At 40.7% G+C, this 16,170-nt stretch overlaps 1 protein-coding gene and 1 pseudogene across 1 annotated transcript; both read left to right on the forward strand.

Annotated features, from left to right (window-relative positions):
• Window positions 1-589: 589 nt before the first annotated feature.
• LOC114205381 (UPF0690 protein C1orf52) lies at window positions 590-1,248 on the forward strand. The gene has a single exon (XM_028098815.2). The coding sequence runs from the start codon at window positions 593-595 to the stop codon at window positions 1,139-1,141; it is 549 nt and encodes a 182-aa protein (XP_027954616.1). The 5' UTR covers window positions 590-592; the 3' UTR covers window positions 1,142-1,248.
• A 9,601-nt stretch (window positions 1,249-10,849) lies between these two features.
• On the forward strand, window positions 10,850-11,314 carry LOC114205493 (intraflagellar transport protein 25 homolog pseudogene; annotated as a pseudogene).
• The last annotated feature ends 4,856 nt before the right edge of the window (window positions 11,315-16,170 follow it).

A 16,170-nucleotide genomic window follows, 5' to 3' on the forward strand; every position in this document is an offset into this window, starting at 1 on the left:
TTGCTGGGTTTATTTGTTAGGAATTTCATGGTTTTCTGCTCATATTGCTATTAATTTTCCCAGAAATATTTATAATCTGTTTATGCTTATAGAATTTTTGAATCTACTGTTTCACCATTGACATTCTATAAAAAAAATCAGGAAATAACAGCTATATAAAATGAGTTTGGCTATAGGCATTAAAACATGTAAATACTTACTGTTCTCTATGTTTTTATAAACCTTTATCTTTTGGGAGTCAGTTAAATTTTTGACTCCAAACAAATCCAGATGTGAACAATGTAGCTGCTGTTTGAAAACGAAGAGGTAAAAAACACAATCTGACCTATGAAGCCTAGAGATAGTAGATTATTCAACTCAGCTAATATCTGTAATGCACCAATGATGGTGCAAGGCTCAGGCCAGAGGAGAGGAAAGATGAGTGCAGGGAGACTGCAGGGTATGATCAGTGTATGATATAAGATTAGGGGATGATATAAGATATCCTAACTTCAAATTGTAACCCCACTCTTACCTTTCCACCTTCCAACCATGTTCATTTCCCTGTGGAAATAGTCACTGTTCTAAAAAAGTGGCTGGGTGGGCAGCCGTCATGGCGGCCGAGGAGAAGGACCCCTTGAGCTATTTCGCGGCTTACGGCAGCAGCAGCTCAGGTTCGTCGGGCGAGGAGGATAATAGCGAGCCGGAGGAAACAAATCGCAGGACCCCAGATCCTGCGAAGTCGGCGGGCGGCTGTGGGAACAAGGCGGAGAAGCGGCTGCCGGGACCCGACGAACTGTTTCGGAGCGTGAGTCGCCCGGCCTTTCTCTACAATCCGCTCAACAAACAGATAGACTGGGAGAGGCACGTCGTCAAGGCGCCTGAGGAGCCTCCAAAAGAATTCAAAATATGGAAGTCAAACTATGTACCACCTCCGGAGACCTACACTACTGAGAAGAAACCTCCCCCTCCAGAGCTGGATATGGCAATAAAATGGTCTAACATATATGAGGACAATGGTGATGATGCCCCACAGAATGCTAAGAAAGCTAGGCTTCTACCGGAAGGGGAGGAGACAGTGGAATCAGATGATGAAAAAGATGAGCATACTTCTAAAAAGCGCAAAGTAGAACCAGGAGAACCAACAAAGAAGAAAAAGTAGAAAACAACAAATGACAAGAATTTCTGGACTGCGAAACTCGTTGAAACGATTTTTTGGGGCAGATTAAGTTGACAATTTAAATTATTATGAAACAACATCTCCGTGAAAGTACATGCTAATTAATAATAAGTATTGCTGTGGGAACTTTCCACTGTAGAATTCATTTTTTATTTAAAACTTTATTTAAAACTCAAAAAAAAAAAAAGTGGCTGGGTGGCTCAGTTGTTAAGCATCTGCTTTCGGCTCAGGTCATAGTCCCAGGGTCCTGGGATCAAGCAAGCCCCACATCAGGCTCCTTGCTTAGCGGGAAACCTGCTGCTCCCTCTCCCGCTCCCCCTGCTTGTGTTCCCTCTCTCACTATGTCTCTATCTGTCAAATAAATAAAATCTTAAAAAAAAAAAAAGTGCCTGGGGAGTGAGCCACATAGTGAGGGGTGTGCTGGAGGGTATAGACAGGGAGAGGCATAAATGGGGAGAAAAGGGTTAAGAACGAATATGTGGAAATGTAAGCGTTCATTCTGAAGTACAGCAACCCCCCCCATTATGACTAGAGGAGTGCACAGATAGAAGAGTTATGGGAGAACAGATTAGAAAAAGACCTCATGCATTAAGCTAAATTCAGTAGACAATAAGGAAATCATAGAGGTATTTTGAGTGAGAGAATGACATAATTAAAATAGTACCTTAGGAAAATTCAGCTTGAGACTAATTAAGAAACCTGTAATAATTCAAGCAAGAAGCAATGAAAGCATAAATCAGTTCATTAGCAATGGAAAAGAGAAAACATATAGAGACAGAGAAAAGAGAATCCACAGGGTATGATATCTTATTGAACGTGGGGGACAAGAGAATAAGAAAAAGTAAAAGATGGTTGACATTGGATCAAATATCCACCCTCGCTACAATCAGCTGTGGCTGAAAGGGGTCACCTTGTAGGAACATGGCCTTGTTGCCCTGCCCCTTTGATAGGCACTACAGGTAGGGAATTATATCTAAGAAATGGGAAAACAAGGCACCCAAAACTATTAAACTCTACTAAAAAATTGTGTATTAGGGCGCCTGGGTGGCTCAGTTGGTGAAGCGACTGCCTTCGGCTCAGGTCATCATCCTGGAGTCCCAGGATCGAGTCCCACATCGGGCTCCCTGCTCAGCAGGGAGTCTGCTTCTCCCTCTGACCCTCTTCTCTCTCATTCTGTCTCTCTCAAATAAATAAGTAAAATCTTTAAAAAAAATTGTGTATTAACCCTGATTAACCAAAGAACCATGCACACACTTCAAAACTATATTGAGATCAAAGCTATTAGGGTGTAGATTCTATAAATCAAATTCTATTGTGTGAATAGTATAGGGATCAAAATGTGCCACCCCAAAATATGCCTTCCTGGAGCTTCCCTTATCTGATTGAATGCAGATACTTCTGAGAAATCCCCTCTCCTGGGGTAGTTTTACAGCATTGACACAGAAAGTCAGCAGTGAGATGGATCTGCACAAACAAACCTTACCCCCCTTAGATTCCCCCAATGTATTCACCTGCCCACAGTTTGATGCACTTGGAAGCCTAAAACCTGTGCCTTTATCCTTGTTACTGTTCTACAAGTTTATCATTCTTCATGAAGATACTGTATAAGCACAAGTCCTGACCACCCCTTTGAGTTACTCATCACTGAATTTCTCTCATGTGCATGTATGCTGCATGAGCTAATAAATGCGTTCTCTCATTTAAAAAAAAACCAACAACGGAGGATCTAACTGCTAGGATAAATGAGGCAGAAGAGAAAATTAGTGATATAGAAGACCAAATGATGGAGAATAAAGAAGCTGAGAAAAAAAAGATAAACAACTACTGGATCACAAGGGGAGAATTCGAGGGGCACCTGGGTGTCTCAGTCATTAAGCATCTGCCTTTGGCTCAGGTCATGATCCCAGGGTCCTGGGATCGAGCCCCGCATCGGGCTCCCTGCTCTGCGGGAAGCCTGCTTCTCCCTCTCCCATTCCCCCTGCTTGTGTTCCCTCTCTCACTGTGTCTCTCTCTGTCAAATAAATAAATAAAATATTTTTTTTAAAAAAAGGAGGGGAGAATTTGAGAGATGAGTGATACCATAAAGCAGAACAATATTAGAATAATTGGGATCCCAGAAGAAGAGGAAAGGGGGGGCAGAAGGTACATTAGAGCAAATTATAGTGGAGAACTTCCCTAATCTGGGGAAGGAAATAGGCATCAAAATCCAGGAGGCACAAAGAACTCCCTCAAAATCAATAAAAGAGGTCAACACCCCTATTATATAATAGTGAAACTTACAGATCTCAGAGACAAAGAGAAAATCTTGAAAGCAGCTAAGGACAAGAGTTCCATAACCTACAACGGTAGAAGCATTAGATTGGCAGCAGACCTATCCACAGAGACCTGGCAGGCCAGAAAGGACTGGCATGATATATTCAGGGTGCTAAATGAGAAAAATATGCAGCCAAGAATACTTTATCCAGCTAGGATGTCATCCAAAATAGAAGGAGTGATAAAAAGCTTCCAAGACAAACAGAAACTAAAATAATTTGTGATCACCAAATCAGCCCTACAAGAAATATTAAAAGGGATCCTCTAAGCAAAGAAAGAGCCCAAAAGTAACAAAGACCAGAAAGGAATGGAGACAATATACAGTAACAGTCACTTTACAGGTAATACAGTGGCACTAAATTCATATCTTTCAATAGTTACTCTGAATGTAAATGGGCTAAATGTTCCAATCAAAAGACACAGGGTATCAGATTGGATAAAAAAAGCAAGATCCACTGATAAGCTGTTTACAAAAGACTCATTTTAGACCCAAAACACCTCCAGATTTAAAGTGAGGGGCTGTGGGTGCCTGGGTGGCTCAGCTGGTTAAGCGACTGCCTTCCACTCAGGTCATGATCCCAGGGTCCTGGGATCTGAGTCCCGCATCGGGGTCCCTGCTTGGCGGGGAGTCTGCTTCTCCCTCTGACCCTACTCCCTCTTGTGCTCTCTCTCTTTCTCAAATAAATAAATAAAATCTTAGAAAAAAATAAAATGAGGGGGTGAAAAACCATTTATCATGCTAATGGACATCAAAAGAAAGCTGGGTGGCAATCCTTATTATCAGACAAATTAGATTTTAGATTTTATTTATTTGTTTGTTCTTTATTTGACAGAGAGAGAGAGAGAGACAGTGAGAGAGGGAACACAAGCAGGGGGAGTGGGAGAGGGAGAAGCAGGCTTCCTGCTGAGCAGGGAGCCTGATGTAGGGCTCAATCCCAGGACCCTGGGATCATGACCTTAGTGGAATGCAGATGCTTAACAACTGAGCCACCCAGGGGCCCTAGACAAATTAGATTTTAAACCAAAGACCATAATAAGAGATGAGGAAGGACACTATATCATAATTAAAGTGTCTATCCAACAGGAAGATCTAACAATTGTAAATATTTATGCCCCTAACATGGGAGCAGCCAATTATATAAGCCAATCAATAACAAAATCAAAGAAACATATCGATAATAATGCAATAATAGTAGGGGACTTCAACACCACCCTTAATGCAATGGACAGATCATCCAAGCAGAAGATCAACACGGAAACAAGGGCTTTGAATGACACACTGGACCAGATGGACTTCACAGATATATTCAGAATATTCCATCCTAAAGCAACAGAATACACATTTTTCTCAAATGCACATAGAATATTCTCCAGAATAGATCACATTCTGGGTCATAAATCAGGTCTCAACCGGTACCAAAAGATTGGGATCATTCCCTGCATATTTTTGGACCACAATGCTTTGAAACTGGAACTCAATCACAGGAGGAAATTTGGAAAGAACTCAAATACATGGAGGCTAAAGAGCATCCTACTAAAGAATGAATGGGTTAACCAGGAAATTAAAGAAGAATTTTAAAAATCCATGGAAACAAATGAAAATGAAAATATAACTGTTCAAAATCTTTGGGATGCAGCAAAGGTGGTTCTAAGAGGGAAGTATATAGCAATACAAGCCTTCTCAAGAAACAATAAATGTCTCAAATACACAACTTAACCTTACACCTAAAGGAGCTGGAGAAAGAACAGTAAATAAAGCCTAAACCCAGAGGGAGAAGAGAAATAATAAAGATTAGAGCAGAAATCAATGAAATAGAAGCCAAAAGAGTAGTAGAACAGATCAATGAAACTAAGAGCTGGTTCTTTGAAAGAATTAGTAACATTGATAAACCCCTGGCCAGACCAATCAAAAAGAAAAGAGAAAGGACCCAAATAAATAAAAACATGAATGAAAGAGGAGAGATCACAACCAACACCAAAGAAATACAAACAATTATGAGAACATACTATGAGCAAATATATGCCAACAAATTAGGCAATCTGGAAGAAATAGATGCATTCTTACAGATGTATAAAGTACCAAAACTGAAACAGGAAGAAATAGTAAGCCTGAACAGAAGGAAACCAGTCAGGAAGGAAGAACCAGCAAGGAAATTGAAGCAGTAATCCAAAATCTCCCAACAAACAAGAGCCCAGGGCCAGATGGCTTCCCAGGGGGATTCTACCAAAGACTTAAAGAAGAAGTTATACCTATTCTTCTGAAACTGTTCAAAAAATTGAAATGGAAGGAAAACTTCCAAACTCTTTCTATGAGACCAGCACTACCTTTTTTTTTTTTTTTTGACAGAGAGAGAGAGAGAGCACAAGTGGGGGAGCAGCAGGCAGAGTGAGAGAGAGAAGCAGGCTCCCCAAGGAACAAGGAGCCCAATGTGGGGCTCAATCCCAGGACCCTGAAATCATGACTTGAGCTGAAGACAGACGCTTATCTGACTGAGCCACCCAGGTGCCCCCAGCATTACCTTGATCCCAAAACCAAACACCACCCCCCCCAAAAAGGAGAATTACAGACCAATATCCCTGATGAACATGGATGTAAAAATTCTCACCAAAATACTAGCCAATAGGATCGAACAGTACATTAAAAGGATTATTCACCACGACCAAGTGGGATTTATTCCTGGGCTGCAAGGTTGGTTCAACATCTGCAAATCAATCAATGTGAGGCACTACATAAATAAAAGAGAGGACAAGAACCATATGATCCTCTCAATAGATGCAGAAAAAGCATTTGACAAAGTACAGCATACTTTCTTGATGAAAAGTCTTCACAGTGTAGGGGTAGAGGGAACACACCTCAATATCATAAAAGCCATAGATGAAAAGCCCACAGCAAATATCATTCTCAATGGGGAAAAACTTTTCCACTGGTCAGGAGAGCTATTCAACATAGTACTAGAAGTCCTAGCCTCAGCAATCAGATAACAAAAAGAAATAAAAGGCATCGAATTGACAAAGAAGAAGTCAAACTCTCACTCTTTGCAAATGATATGATACTTTATGTGGAAAACCCAAAAGACTCCACCCCAAAACTGCTAGAACTCATACAGGAATTCAGTAAAGTGGCAGGATATAAAATCAATGCATAGAAATCAGTTGCATTTCTATAAACCAACAATAGACAAAAGAAAGAAAAATTGGGGCGCCTGGGTGGTTAAGCGACTGCCTTCGGCTTGGGTCATGATCTCAGGGTCCTGGGATCGAGCCCTGCGTCGGGCTCCTTGCTCGGCAGGAGGCCTGCTTCTCCCTTTCCCACTCCCCCTGCTTGTGTTCCCTCTCTCACTGTCTCTCTCTCTGTCAAATAAATAAATAAAATCTTAAAAAAAAAGAGAGAGAGAGAAATTAAGGAGTCAATCCCATTTACAATTGCACCCAAAACCATAAGATACCTAGGAATAAATCTAATCAAAGAGGCAAAGGATCTGTACTCAGAAATCTATAGAATACTCATGAAAGAAATTGAGGAAGACACAAAGAAATGGAAAAACATTCCATGCTCATGGATCGGAAGAACAAATATTGTTAAACTGTCTATGCTACCTAGAGCAATCTACACATTTAATGCAATCCCTACCAAAATGCCATCAACTTTTTCACAGAGCTGGAACAAATAATCCTAAAATTTGTATGGAACTAGAAAAGACCCCAAATAGCCAGAGGACTGTTGAAAAAAGCAGAGCTGGTGGTATCACAATTCCGGACCTCAAGCTCTATTACAAAGCTGTAATCATCAAGACAGTATGGTACTGGCAAAAAAAAAAAAAAAAAAAAAAGACAGACACATAGATCAATGGAACAGAATAGAGAACCCAGAAATGGACCCTCAACTCTATAGTCAACTAATCTTTGACAAAGCAGCAAAGAATGTCCAATGGAAAAAAGACAGTCTCTTCAACAAATGGGGTTGGGAAAATTGGACAGCCACATACAGAAGAATGAAACTGGACCATTTCCTTACACAACACACAAAAATAGACTCAAAATGGATGAAAGACCTCAATGTGAGACAGGAATCCATCAAAATCCTAGAGGAGAACACAGGCAGCAACCTTTCCGACCTCGGCCGCAGTAATTTCTTCCTAGACACATCGCCAAAGGCAAGGGAAGCAAGGGCAAAAATGAACTATTGAGACTTCAGCAAGATAAAAAGCTTTTGCACAGCAAAGGAAACAGTCAACAAAACCAAAAGACAACCGACAAAATGGGAGAAGATATTTGCAAATGACATATCAGATAAAGGGCTAGTATCCAAAAATCTATAAAGAACTTATCAAACTCAACACCCGAAGAACAAATAATCCAATCAAGAAACGGGCAGAAGACATGAACAGACATTTCTCCAAAGAAGACATCCAAATGGCCAAAAGACACATGAAAAAGTACTCAACATCACTTGGCATCAGGGAAATCCAAATCAAAACCACAATGAGATACCACCTCACACCAGTCAGAATGGCTAAAATTAACAAGTCAGGAAACAACAGATGTTGGCGAGGATGCAGAGAAAGGGGAACCCTCCTACACTGTTGGTGGGAATGCAAGCTGGTGCAGCCACTCTGGAAAACAGTATGGAGGTTCCTCAAAAAGTTGAAAATAGAGCTACCGTACAACCCAGCTATTGTACTACTGGATATTTACCTCAAAGATACAAATGTAGTGATCCGAAGGGGCACATGCACCCTAATGTTTATAGCAGCAATGTCCACAATAGCCAAACTATGGAAAGAGCCTAGATGTCCGACAGATGAATGGATAAAGAAGATGTGGTATATATATATACAATGGAATATTATGCAGCCATCAAAAAATGAAATCTGGCCATCTGCCAACGACATGGATGGAACTAGAAGGTATTATGCTACGCAAAATAAGTCAATCAGAGAAAGACAATTATATGATCTCACTAATATGTGGAATTTAAGAAACAAGGCAGAGGATCATAGGGGAAGAGAGGAAAAAATGAAACAAGATGAAACCAGAGAGGGAGACAAACCATAAGAGACTCTTAATCTCAGGAAACAAACTGAGGGTTGCTGGAGTGGAGGGGGGTGGGAGGGATGGGGTGGCTGGGTGATGGACATTGGGGAGGGTATGTGCTATGGTGAGTGCTGTGAATTATGCTAAGACTGATGAATCACAAACCTGTACCCCTGAAACAAATAATACATTATATGTTAATTTAAAAAAATAAATGGAGAAAAAAGTTAAATATAGAATAACCATATGATTCATAAATTCCACTCCTTCGTACAAACCCCAGTTCCTGAAAACAGGAACTCAAACAGGTACTTATAGGCAAATGTTCATTGCAGCACTATTTACAATGGCCAAAAAGCAGAAACAACCAAAATATCCACCAACTGATGAATGAATAAACAAAATGTGGTATAAATATATAATGGGATATTATTCAGGCAAACAAAGGAACGAAGTTCCGATACTTGCTACAACATGGATGAACCTTGTAAACATTACACTAAGTGAAAGAAGCCAGACACAAAAGGATAAATATCGTCTGATTCCACATAGATGAAATATCTAAAATCGGCAAATTCATAGAGATACAAAGTAGATTAGAGGTTACTAGGGGCTGAGCGCAGGGGGTAGTGGGGAGTTATTTATTTCTTAAAGGGTAGAATTTCTGTGTGGGGTAATGAACAAGTTTTGGAAATAGTGGTGATGGTTGTACAACCACTGTGAATATCATTAATGCCACTGAATTGTACACTTAAAACTGTTAAAATGGAAAATTTTATGCTATGTATATTTTACCACAGTAACAAAATGAAGGCAAAGGAAATATTTTTTACACAAACAAAAGATGAGAAAATTCATTCACTCGAATTTTGATGAAAGAGAAAATTTGTGCTCTACAAGAAATGATAACAGAAGTTCTCCAGGCAGAAGGAAATGATACCACGTGGAAATTTGGATCTGTACAACAGAATGTAGAGTGCCAGAAATAGTAAATATACTGGTAAATGCAAAAGACATTTCTTTAATCTCTTCAAAAGATAACTGGCTCTTGGAAGCAAAACTGACAACAATGGGGTTTATAGCACATGTAAAAGCAAAATGGATGACCACAAGAGAACAAAGGATGAGAGGGAAAAAATGAACATATACTACTGTAATGTTCTTATACTACACATGAAGTGATATATTTAGTTGAAGGTAAAATGATATTTAAAATATATTTTATAGGGGCACCTGGGTGGCTCAGTCAGTTGAGTGTCTGCCTTTAGGTCATGATCCCAGAGGCTTGGGATGGAGCCTTGGGCTCCCTGCTCAGTGGGGAGTCTGCTTCTCCCTCTGCCCCTCCCCCTGCTCATGCACCCTCTCCCTCTCTCTCAAATAAATGAAATCTTTTAAAAATTTTAAAAATAAAATGTATTTATATACCCCAGGGACACTTTCCTGGCTCAGTCAGTGGAGCATGACTTGATCTCGGGGTTGTGAGTTTGAGCTCCACATTCAGTATAGAGATTAATTTAAAAAATAAAATCTTTGGGGCACCTGGGTGGCTCAGTTGTTGGGCGTCTGTCTTTGGCTCAGGTCGTGATCCCAGGGTCCTGGGATCAAGCCCTGCATTGGGATTCCTGCTCAGCAGGAAACCTGCTTCTCCCTCTCCCCCTCCCCCTGCTTATGTTCCCTCTCTGGCTGTGTCTCTGTCAAATAAACAAATAAAAATCTTTTAAAAAAATTTTAAAAAGATCTTTTTTAAAAATGTATTTTATATACTCCAGAGCAACAACTAAAGAAATAAAGGAATAACTAATACCCCAATAGTGGAGACAAAATGGAATTATGAAAAATAGTCAATCCAAAGGAAAGCAGGAACAAAGTAACAGAGAGGATGGGACAAATAAGAAATATATAGCCCAGATGATAGCTTCAAACTCAACCATACTGATAATTACATTAAATGTAAATGTTGTAAACACCCAATTAAAATGTAATGATCAGATTGGATAAAATACTAAGACTCAACTACATGTTGTCTACAAGATACTCACTTAAATATAAAGAGGCAGATAGTTAAAAGTAAAGGGATGGGAGGGACACCTGGGTGGCTCAGTCAGTTAAGCATCTACCTTCGGCTCAGGTCATGATCCCAGGGTCCTGGGATTGAGTCTGCATCGTGCTCCCTGCTCCGTGGGGAGCCTACTTCTCCCTCTGCCTCTGTCTCTCTGTCTCTCATGAATAAACAAAATCTTAAAAAAAAAAAAAGTAGGAGGCGGGGCCGGGCCCTGGGCAGAAGACCTGAGGGCTGAGGGCTCGGATCCGGGAGAGGTTAAACACTTTAAGATGAGAAAAACTGATTTGTGTTTGAGCTGAGGGGACTGAAGTGATTTTAGCTACATCAAGTGATGAAAAACACCCACCTGAAAATATTACTGATGGGAATCCAGAAACATTTTGGACCACAACAGGAATGTTTCCTCAAGAGTTCATTATTTGTTTTCACAAACATGTAAGGATTGAAAGGCTTGTAATCCAAAGTTACTTTGTGAGGACCTTGAGGATTGAAAAGAGCACATCTAAAGAGCCAATTGATTTTGAGCCGTGGATTGAAAGAGATCTAGTCCACAAGGAGGGGCAGCTTCAAAATGAAGAAATTATGACCCGAGATGGCCACACCACTCATTTGAGATTCATTATTATATCAGTCTTTGATCATTTTGCATCTGTGCATAGTGTTTCTGCAGAGGGACTAGCAGTCTCAAATCTTTCTTAGTAATTATAACAAAATACTCTTGCATGGTTTTTTAACAATATATTTATTTAAACATGAAGTTGTTATTGATATGCCTTATTAAAGGGATTTGTATTAAAAAAAGTAAAGGGATGGGAAAATGTCTATCATACAAATAAAAATCAAATGAAAGCTGAAGTGGCTATACTGAAAATAAGAAACAGACAAATCCGTAATTGTAATCTTCTGAAAGAAGATTCAAATATTTGAAAACAAAAAGAGTCCTAGTACTGTGTTCAGAGTGTTTAATCTTTTGAATATGTGACTTACAGTTCCTTTGATTAAGGGACTAGCAAGCAGATTACCCTCATCAGAGACTGATATACTCATAGGTTCCCCACCACACCCTGATGGGTCACATTTATAGTAACACCCATATCTTCAAGCTTTGGTTCCAAGATCTCCCTCTATAGTTATTTCTCTAAGGGTTTTAGAGGTGGGGGTGGAGATATTTATTATTGATATCATCAGAACAGCTGCCAACAGCTCTGTAAGCCATCAGCATTCGTTTCAGGGGCTACTGCTGGTCTGCTGGCTGTTGTCACCCTGCTGTCCACAGGCCAATGCCCACATTGCTGCCAACTAATCATGATGGCGCTTAGGTTGCTGCTGACCTTTTCTTTTCTTCAGTGTCATGGCTGCCTGCCTGGCCACTACCTCAGCAGCTGCAGTTGCTGCCAACCTTTAGTGCTCAAAACCCTCTGGACAAAGGGATAATTCCTCTATCACAACCAGAGGGAATTCCCACAGCAGAGATGTTGAGCTCGTAAAGACTCAAGTCATTCCTTGACACTACAGATCCCCCCTTCACTGAACAGACTTTCTGAGAGACTCAGAAAGTGTTCAGGATTCCTGACCACCACAGTCCATACAGTTTAGAAACACCAGTGAGGTGACATACCATCAAAGTAAAAATACTATTATCTATGTTTCCAGACTTTGTGGACATTCTATATACAGCCTGGAACCATTGCTCTTAACAAACCCAGCTATGCAGTTTGGTCCAGGCCTCTCCTGCAGATCCCAGCTCATGATGTATCTTTCCAATGATTCTGACTTTTTCAGAAATCCTTAGGCTATCTGGGAGCACACATTTTGAATTCTAAATATGGACCAGGTTCCAATTCTTGCCTTACCTGCACTCCTAGGCCTCCTCCATACCTCATGTTTCAGTATCTGTCAACACCACAAGAGCCTTTATTTTTTAAAGATTTTACTTATTTATTTGACAGAGAGAGATAGTGAGAGAGGGAACACAAGCGCCAGGGGAGCTGGAGAAGGACAAGCAGGCTGGAGAGGGAGAAGCAGGCTCCCGGCTCAGGGGATAATGGGGTTCGATCCCAGGATGCTGGGATCATAACACAAGCCTAAGGCAAATGCTCAACGACTGAGCCACCCAGGGGCCCCACCACATGAGCATTTATTTATTTATTTTTTTAAAGATTTTATTTATTTATTCATGAGAGACAGAGAGAGAGAGAGAGGCAGAGGGAGAAGCAGGCTCCCAAGGGGCAGGGAGCCTGATGTGGGACTCGATCCCAGGACCCCGGGATCATGACCTGAGCCGAAGGCAGACGCTTAACCATCTGAGCCACCCAGGCGCCCCCCCACCACATGAGCATTTAAAACACTATACTAAAAAACAAAAAGCAAAAGCAACAAACAAACAAAAACAAAAAAAAACCCACTATACTACTGGGGCACTTGGGTGGCTCAGTGGGTTGTGTCTGACTCCTGACTTCCACTCAGGTCATGATCTCAGGGTTGTGAGACTGAGCCCTGCATTGGGCTCTGCACTCAGCAGGAAGTCTCCTTGAGATTCTCTCCCTCTGCCTCTCCCCCTGCTCCTCTGTCTCTCTCTAGAAGTGAATAAATAAATCCTTAAAAAATAAATAAATAAAAATAAAGCATGGGGCGCCTGGTTGGCTCAGTCGTTAAGCGTCTGCCTTCGGCTCAGGTCATGATCCCAGGGTTCTGGGATCGAGCCTTGCATCGGGCTCCCTGCTCGGCAGGAAGTCCGCTTCTCCCTCTCCCACTCCCCCTGCTTGTATTCCCTCTCTCGCTGTCTCTCTCTCTCTGTCAAATAAATAAATAAAATTAAAAAAAAAAAAAAAAGCGCTATACTATTGTTGAAAGGCTGGTCTGGAGTAAGCACACAGAGGACCTCTAGGGGGAAGTGTTGTATTGCTACACTCCAGCCTAATAGTTTCTAATCTTTAACCCAGCTAAAATACTACTATGAAAATTTATTATTATACACATAAGTAAACTAACACTAGTTTACAATAAACACTACTTTTAAGATTGGATTGCAAACCCTTCAGAATCATTAAACATTGGAAATATTACAATGCTCCTTCCTACCCCTGTACAAAAAATAAAAATAAAATCAATACCGATGTTAAATCAAGTGTAAGAAATTCCAGCAAAGTTGCTTTTTCTCAAGATAATTTACTCAATACTGTTTTAGAATACCAAATATCAAGAGGTGCCTGACTGGCTGTCAGTAGAGTATGAGACTCTTGATCTTGGGGTTGTGAGTTTAAGCCCCATGTTGAGTGCAGACATTACTTAAAAATAAAATCTTTAAAAAAAATAGAATACCAAATATTAAATTATTTCAAAAGTTTTTTTATTTTGCTACTCTTACTCTGTTGGTATGCTAAAAAAGTACTTAGTGTCCCTTTCTGTCAGTGTTGACTCTTGTAAATATGTAATTTTCCACTTGTGTATTTCTTTAGAATACCTCTCCCTAAAAATGGAATTAGTCAAAGGGCATAAAATTAAAAATTTCAAAAGATGGGGGCACTTGGGTGTCTCAGACGGTTAAGCGTCTGCTTTCTGCTCAGGTCATGATCTCCGGGTTCTAGGATCAAGCCCTGCATCAGGATTCCTGCTCAGCAGGGAGTCAACTTCTCTCTCTCTGTCTCTCTCTCTCTCTCTCTCTCTCTCTCTCTCGCTCGCTCTTTCTCTCCCTCCCCCTGTGCCCCTCCCCACTGCTCATTCACTCTCTCTAAATGTTTTTAAAAATAAAATAAAATTTCAAAAGATATTGCCAAATTGTCCTCATTAAGAACTGCATGAATTTGTACATTTACTAACAATATATAAGAATGCCTATTTTCTCACTCCCTTACTGGATTTCATTAATCTTTTATGTCTTCGCCAAACTAGTAGGTGAACATGATGACCTCTGTTATATGTGTTAATTTCTATTTATTTAAGTATTAGTGTGGCTGACCATCTTTCTATATTGGCTATTTTAATTTCATTTTCTGTAATCTATGCACATCTTTTACCCAATTTTTTATAGGGTTGTTTTATATTCTTAAGATTTTTTTGTATAGGAGCACTTGGGTGGCTCAGTCAGTTAAGCATGTGCCTTTGGCTGAGGTCATGATCCCAGAGTCCTGGGATCAAGCCCTGCATTGGCTGCCTGCAGAGAGGTGCCTGCCGCTCTGCCAACTTGTGCTCTCTCTCTCTATCTCTCTGTCAAATACATAAATAGAATCTTTTAAAAAATAAAATACTCATCAAAATCCTAGAGGAAAATACAGCCACCAACCTCTTCGACCTCAGCCACAGCAACTTCTTGCTACACACATTGCCAAAGGCAAGGGAAGCAAGGGCAAAAATGAACTATTGGGACTTCAGCAAGATAAAAAGCTTTTGCACAGCAAAGGAAACAGTCAACAAAACCAAAAGACAGCCGAAAAATGGGAGAAGATATTTGCAAATGACATATCAGATAAAGGGCTAGTATCCAAAATCTATAAAGAACTTATCAAACTCAACACCCGGAGAACAAATAATCCAACCAAGAAACGGGCAGAAGACATGAACAGACATTTCTCCAAAGAAGACATCCAAATGGCCAAAAGACACATGAAAAAGTACTCAACATCGCTCGGCATCAGGGAAATCCAAATCAAAACCACAATGAGATAGCACCTCAGACCTGTCAGAATGGCTAAAATTAACAAGTCAGGAAACAACAGATGTTGGCGAGGTTGCAGAGAAAGGGGAACCCTCCTACACTGTTGGTGGGAATGCAAGCTGGTGCAGCCACTCTGGAAAACAGTATTGGAGGTTCCTCAAAAAGTTCAAAATAGAGCTACTGTACAACCCAGCTATTGAACTACTGGGTATTTACCCCAAAGATACAAATGTAGTGATCCAAAGGGGCACGTGCACCCCAATGTTTACAGCAGCAATGTCCACAATAGCCAAACTATGGAAAGAGCCAAGATGTCCATCAACAGATGAATGGATAAAGACGATGTGGTATATATATACAATGGATTATGCAATCATCAAAAGGAATGAATTCTTGCCATTTGCAACGACGTGAATGGAACTGGAGGGTATTATGCTGAGCGAAATAAGTCAATCAGTGAAAGACATGTATCATATGACCTCACTGATATGAGGAATTCTTAATCTCAGGAAACAAACAGGGTTGCTGGAGTGGTGGGGGGTGGGAGGGATGGGGTGGCTGGGTGATGGACACTGGGGAGGGTATGTGCTATGGTGAGCACTATGAATTGTGTAAGACTGATAAATCACAGACCTGTACCTCCAAAACAAATAATACATTGTATGTTAAAAAAAAGAAAAAAAAAGAAGATAGTAGGAAAGGAAAAATAAAGGGGGGGGGGAATCGGAGGGGGAGATGAACCATGAGAGACTATGGACTCCGAGAAACAAACTGAGGGTTCTAGAGGGGAGGGGGGTGGGTGGATGGGTTAGCCTGGTGATGGGTATTAAAGAGGGCACGTATTGAATGGAGCACTGGGTATGTGTGCATGAAAAAAGTGAGGTGGTCCTTCATACTTCTCTGGTAGTTCTGTAAGATTGTGAGGCCAGGGGCGCCTGGGCGGCTCAG

Source organism: Eumetopias jubatus, unplaced genomic scaffold (genome assembly GCF_037043125.1).
Source record: "Eumetopias jubatus isolate StellerSeaLion01/CBP00866 unplaced genomic scaffold, mEumJub1_p1.0 scaffold_17, whole genome shotgun sequence".
NCBI classification, from domain to species: domain Eukaryota; kingdom Metazoa; phylum Chordata; class Mammalia; order Carnivora; family Otariidae; genus Eumetopias; species Eumetopias jubatus.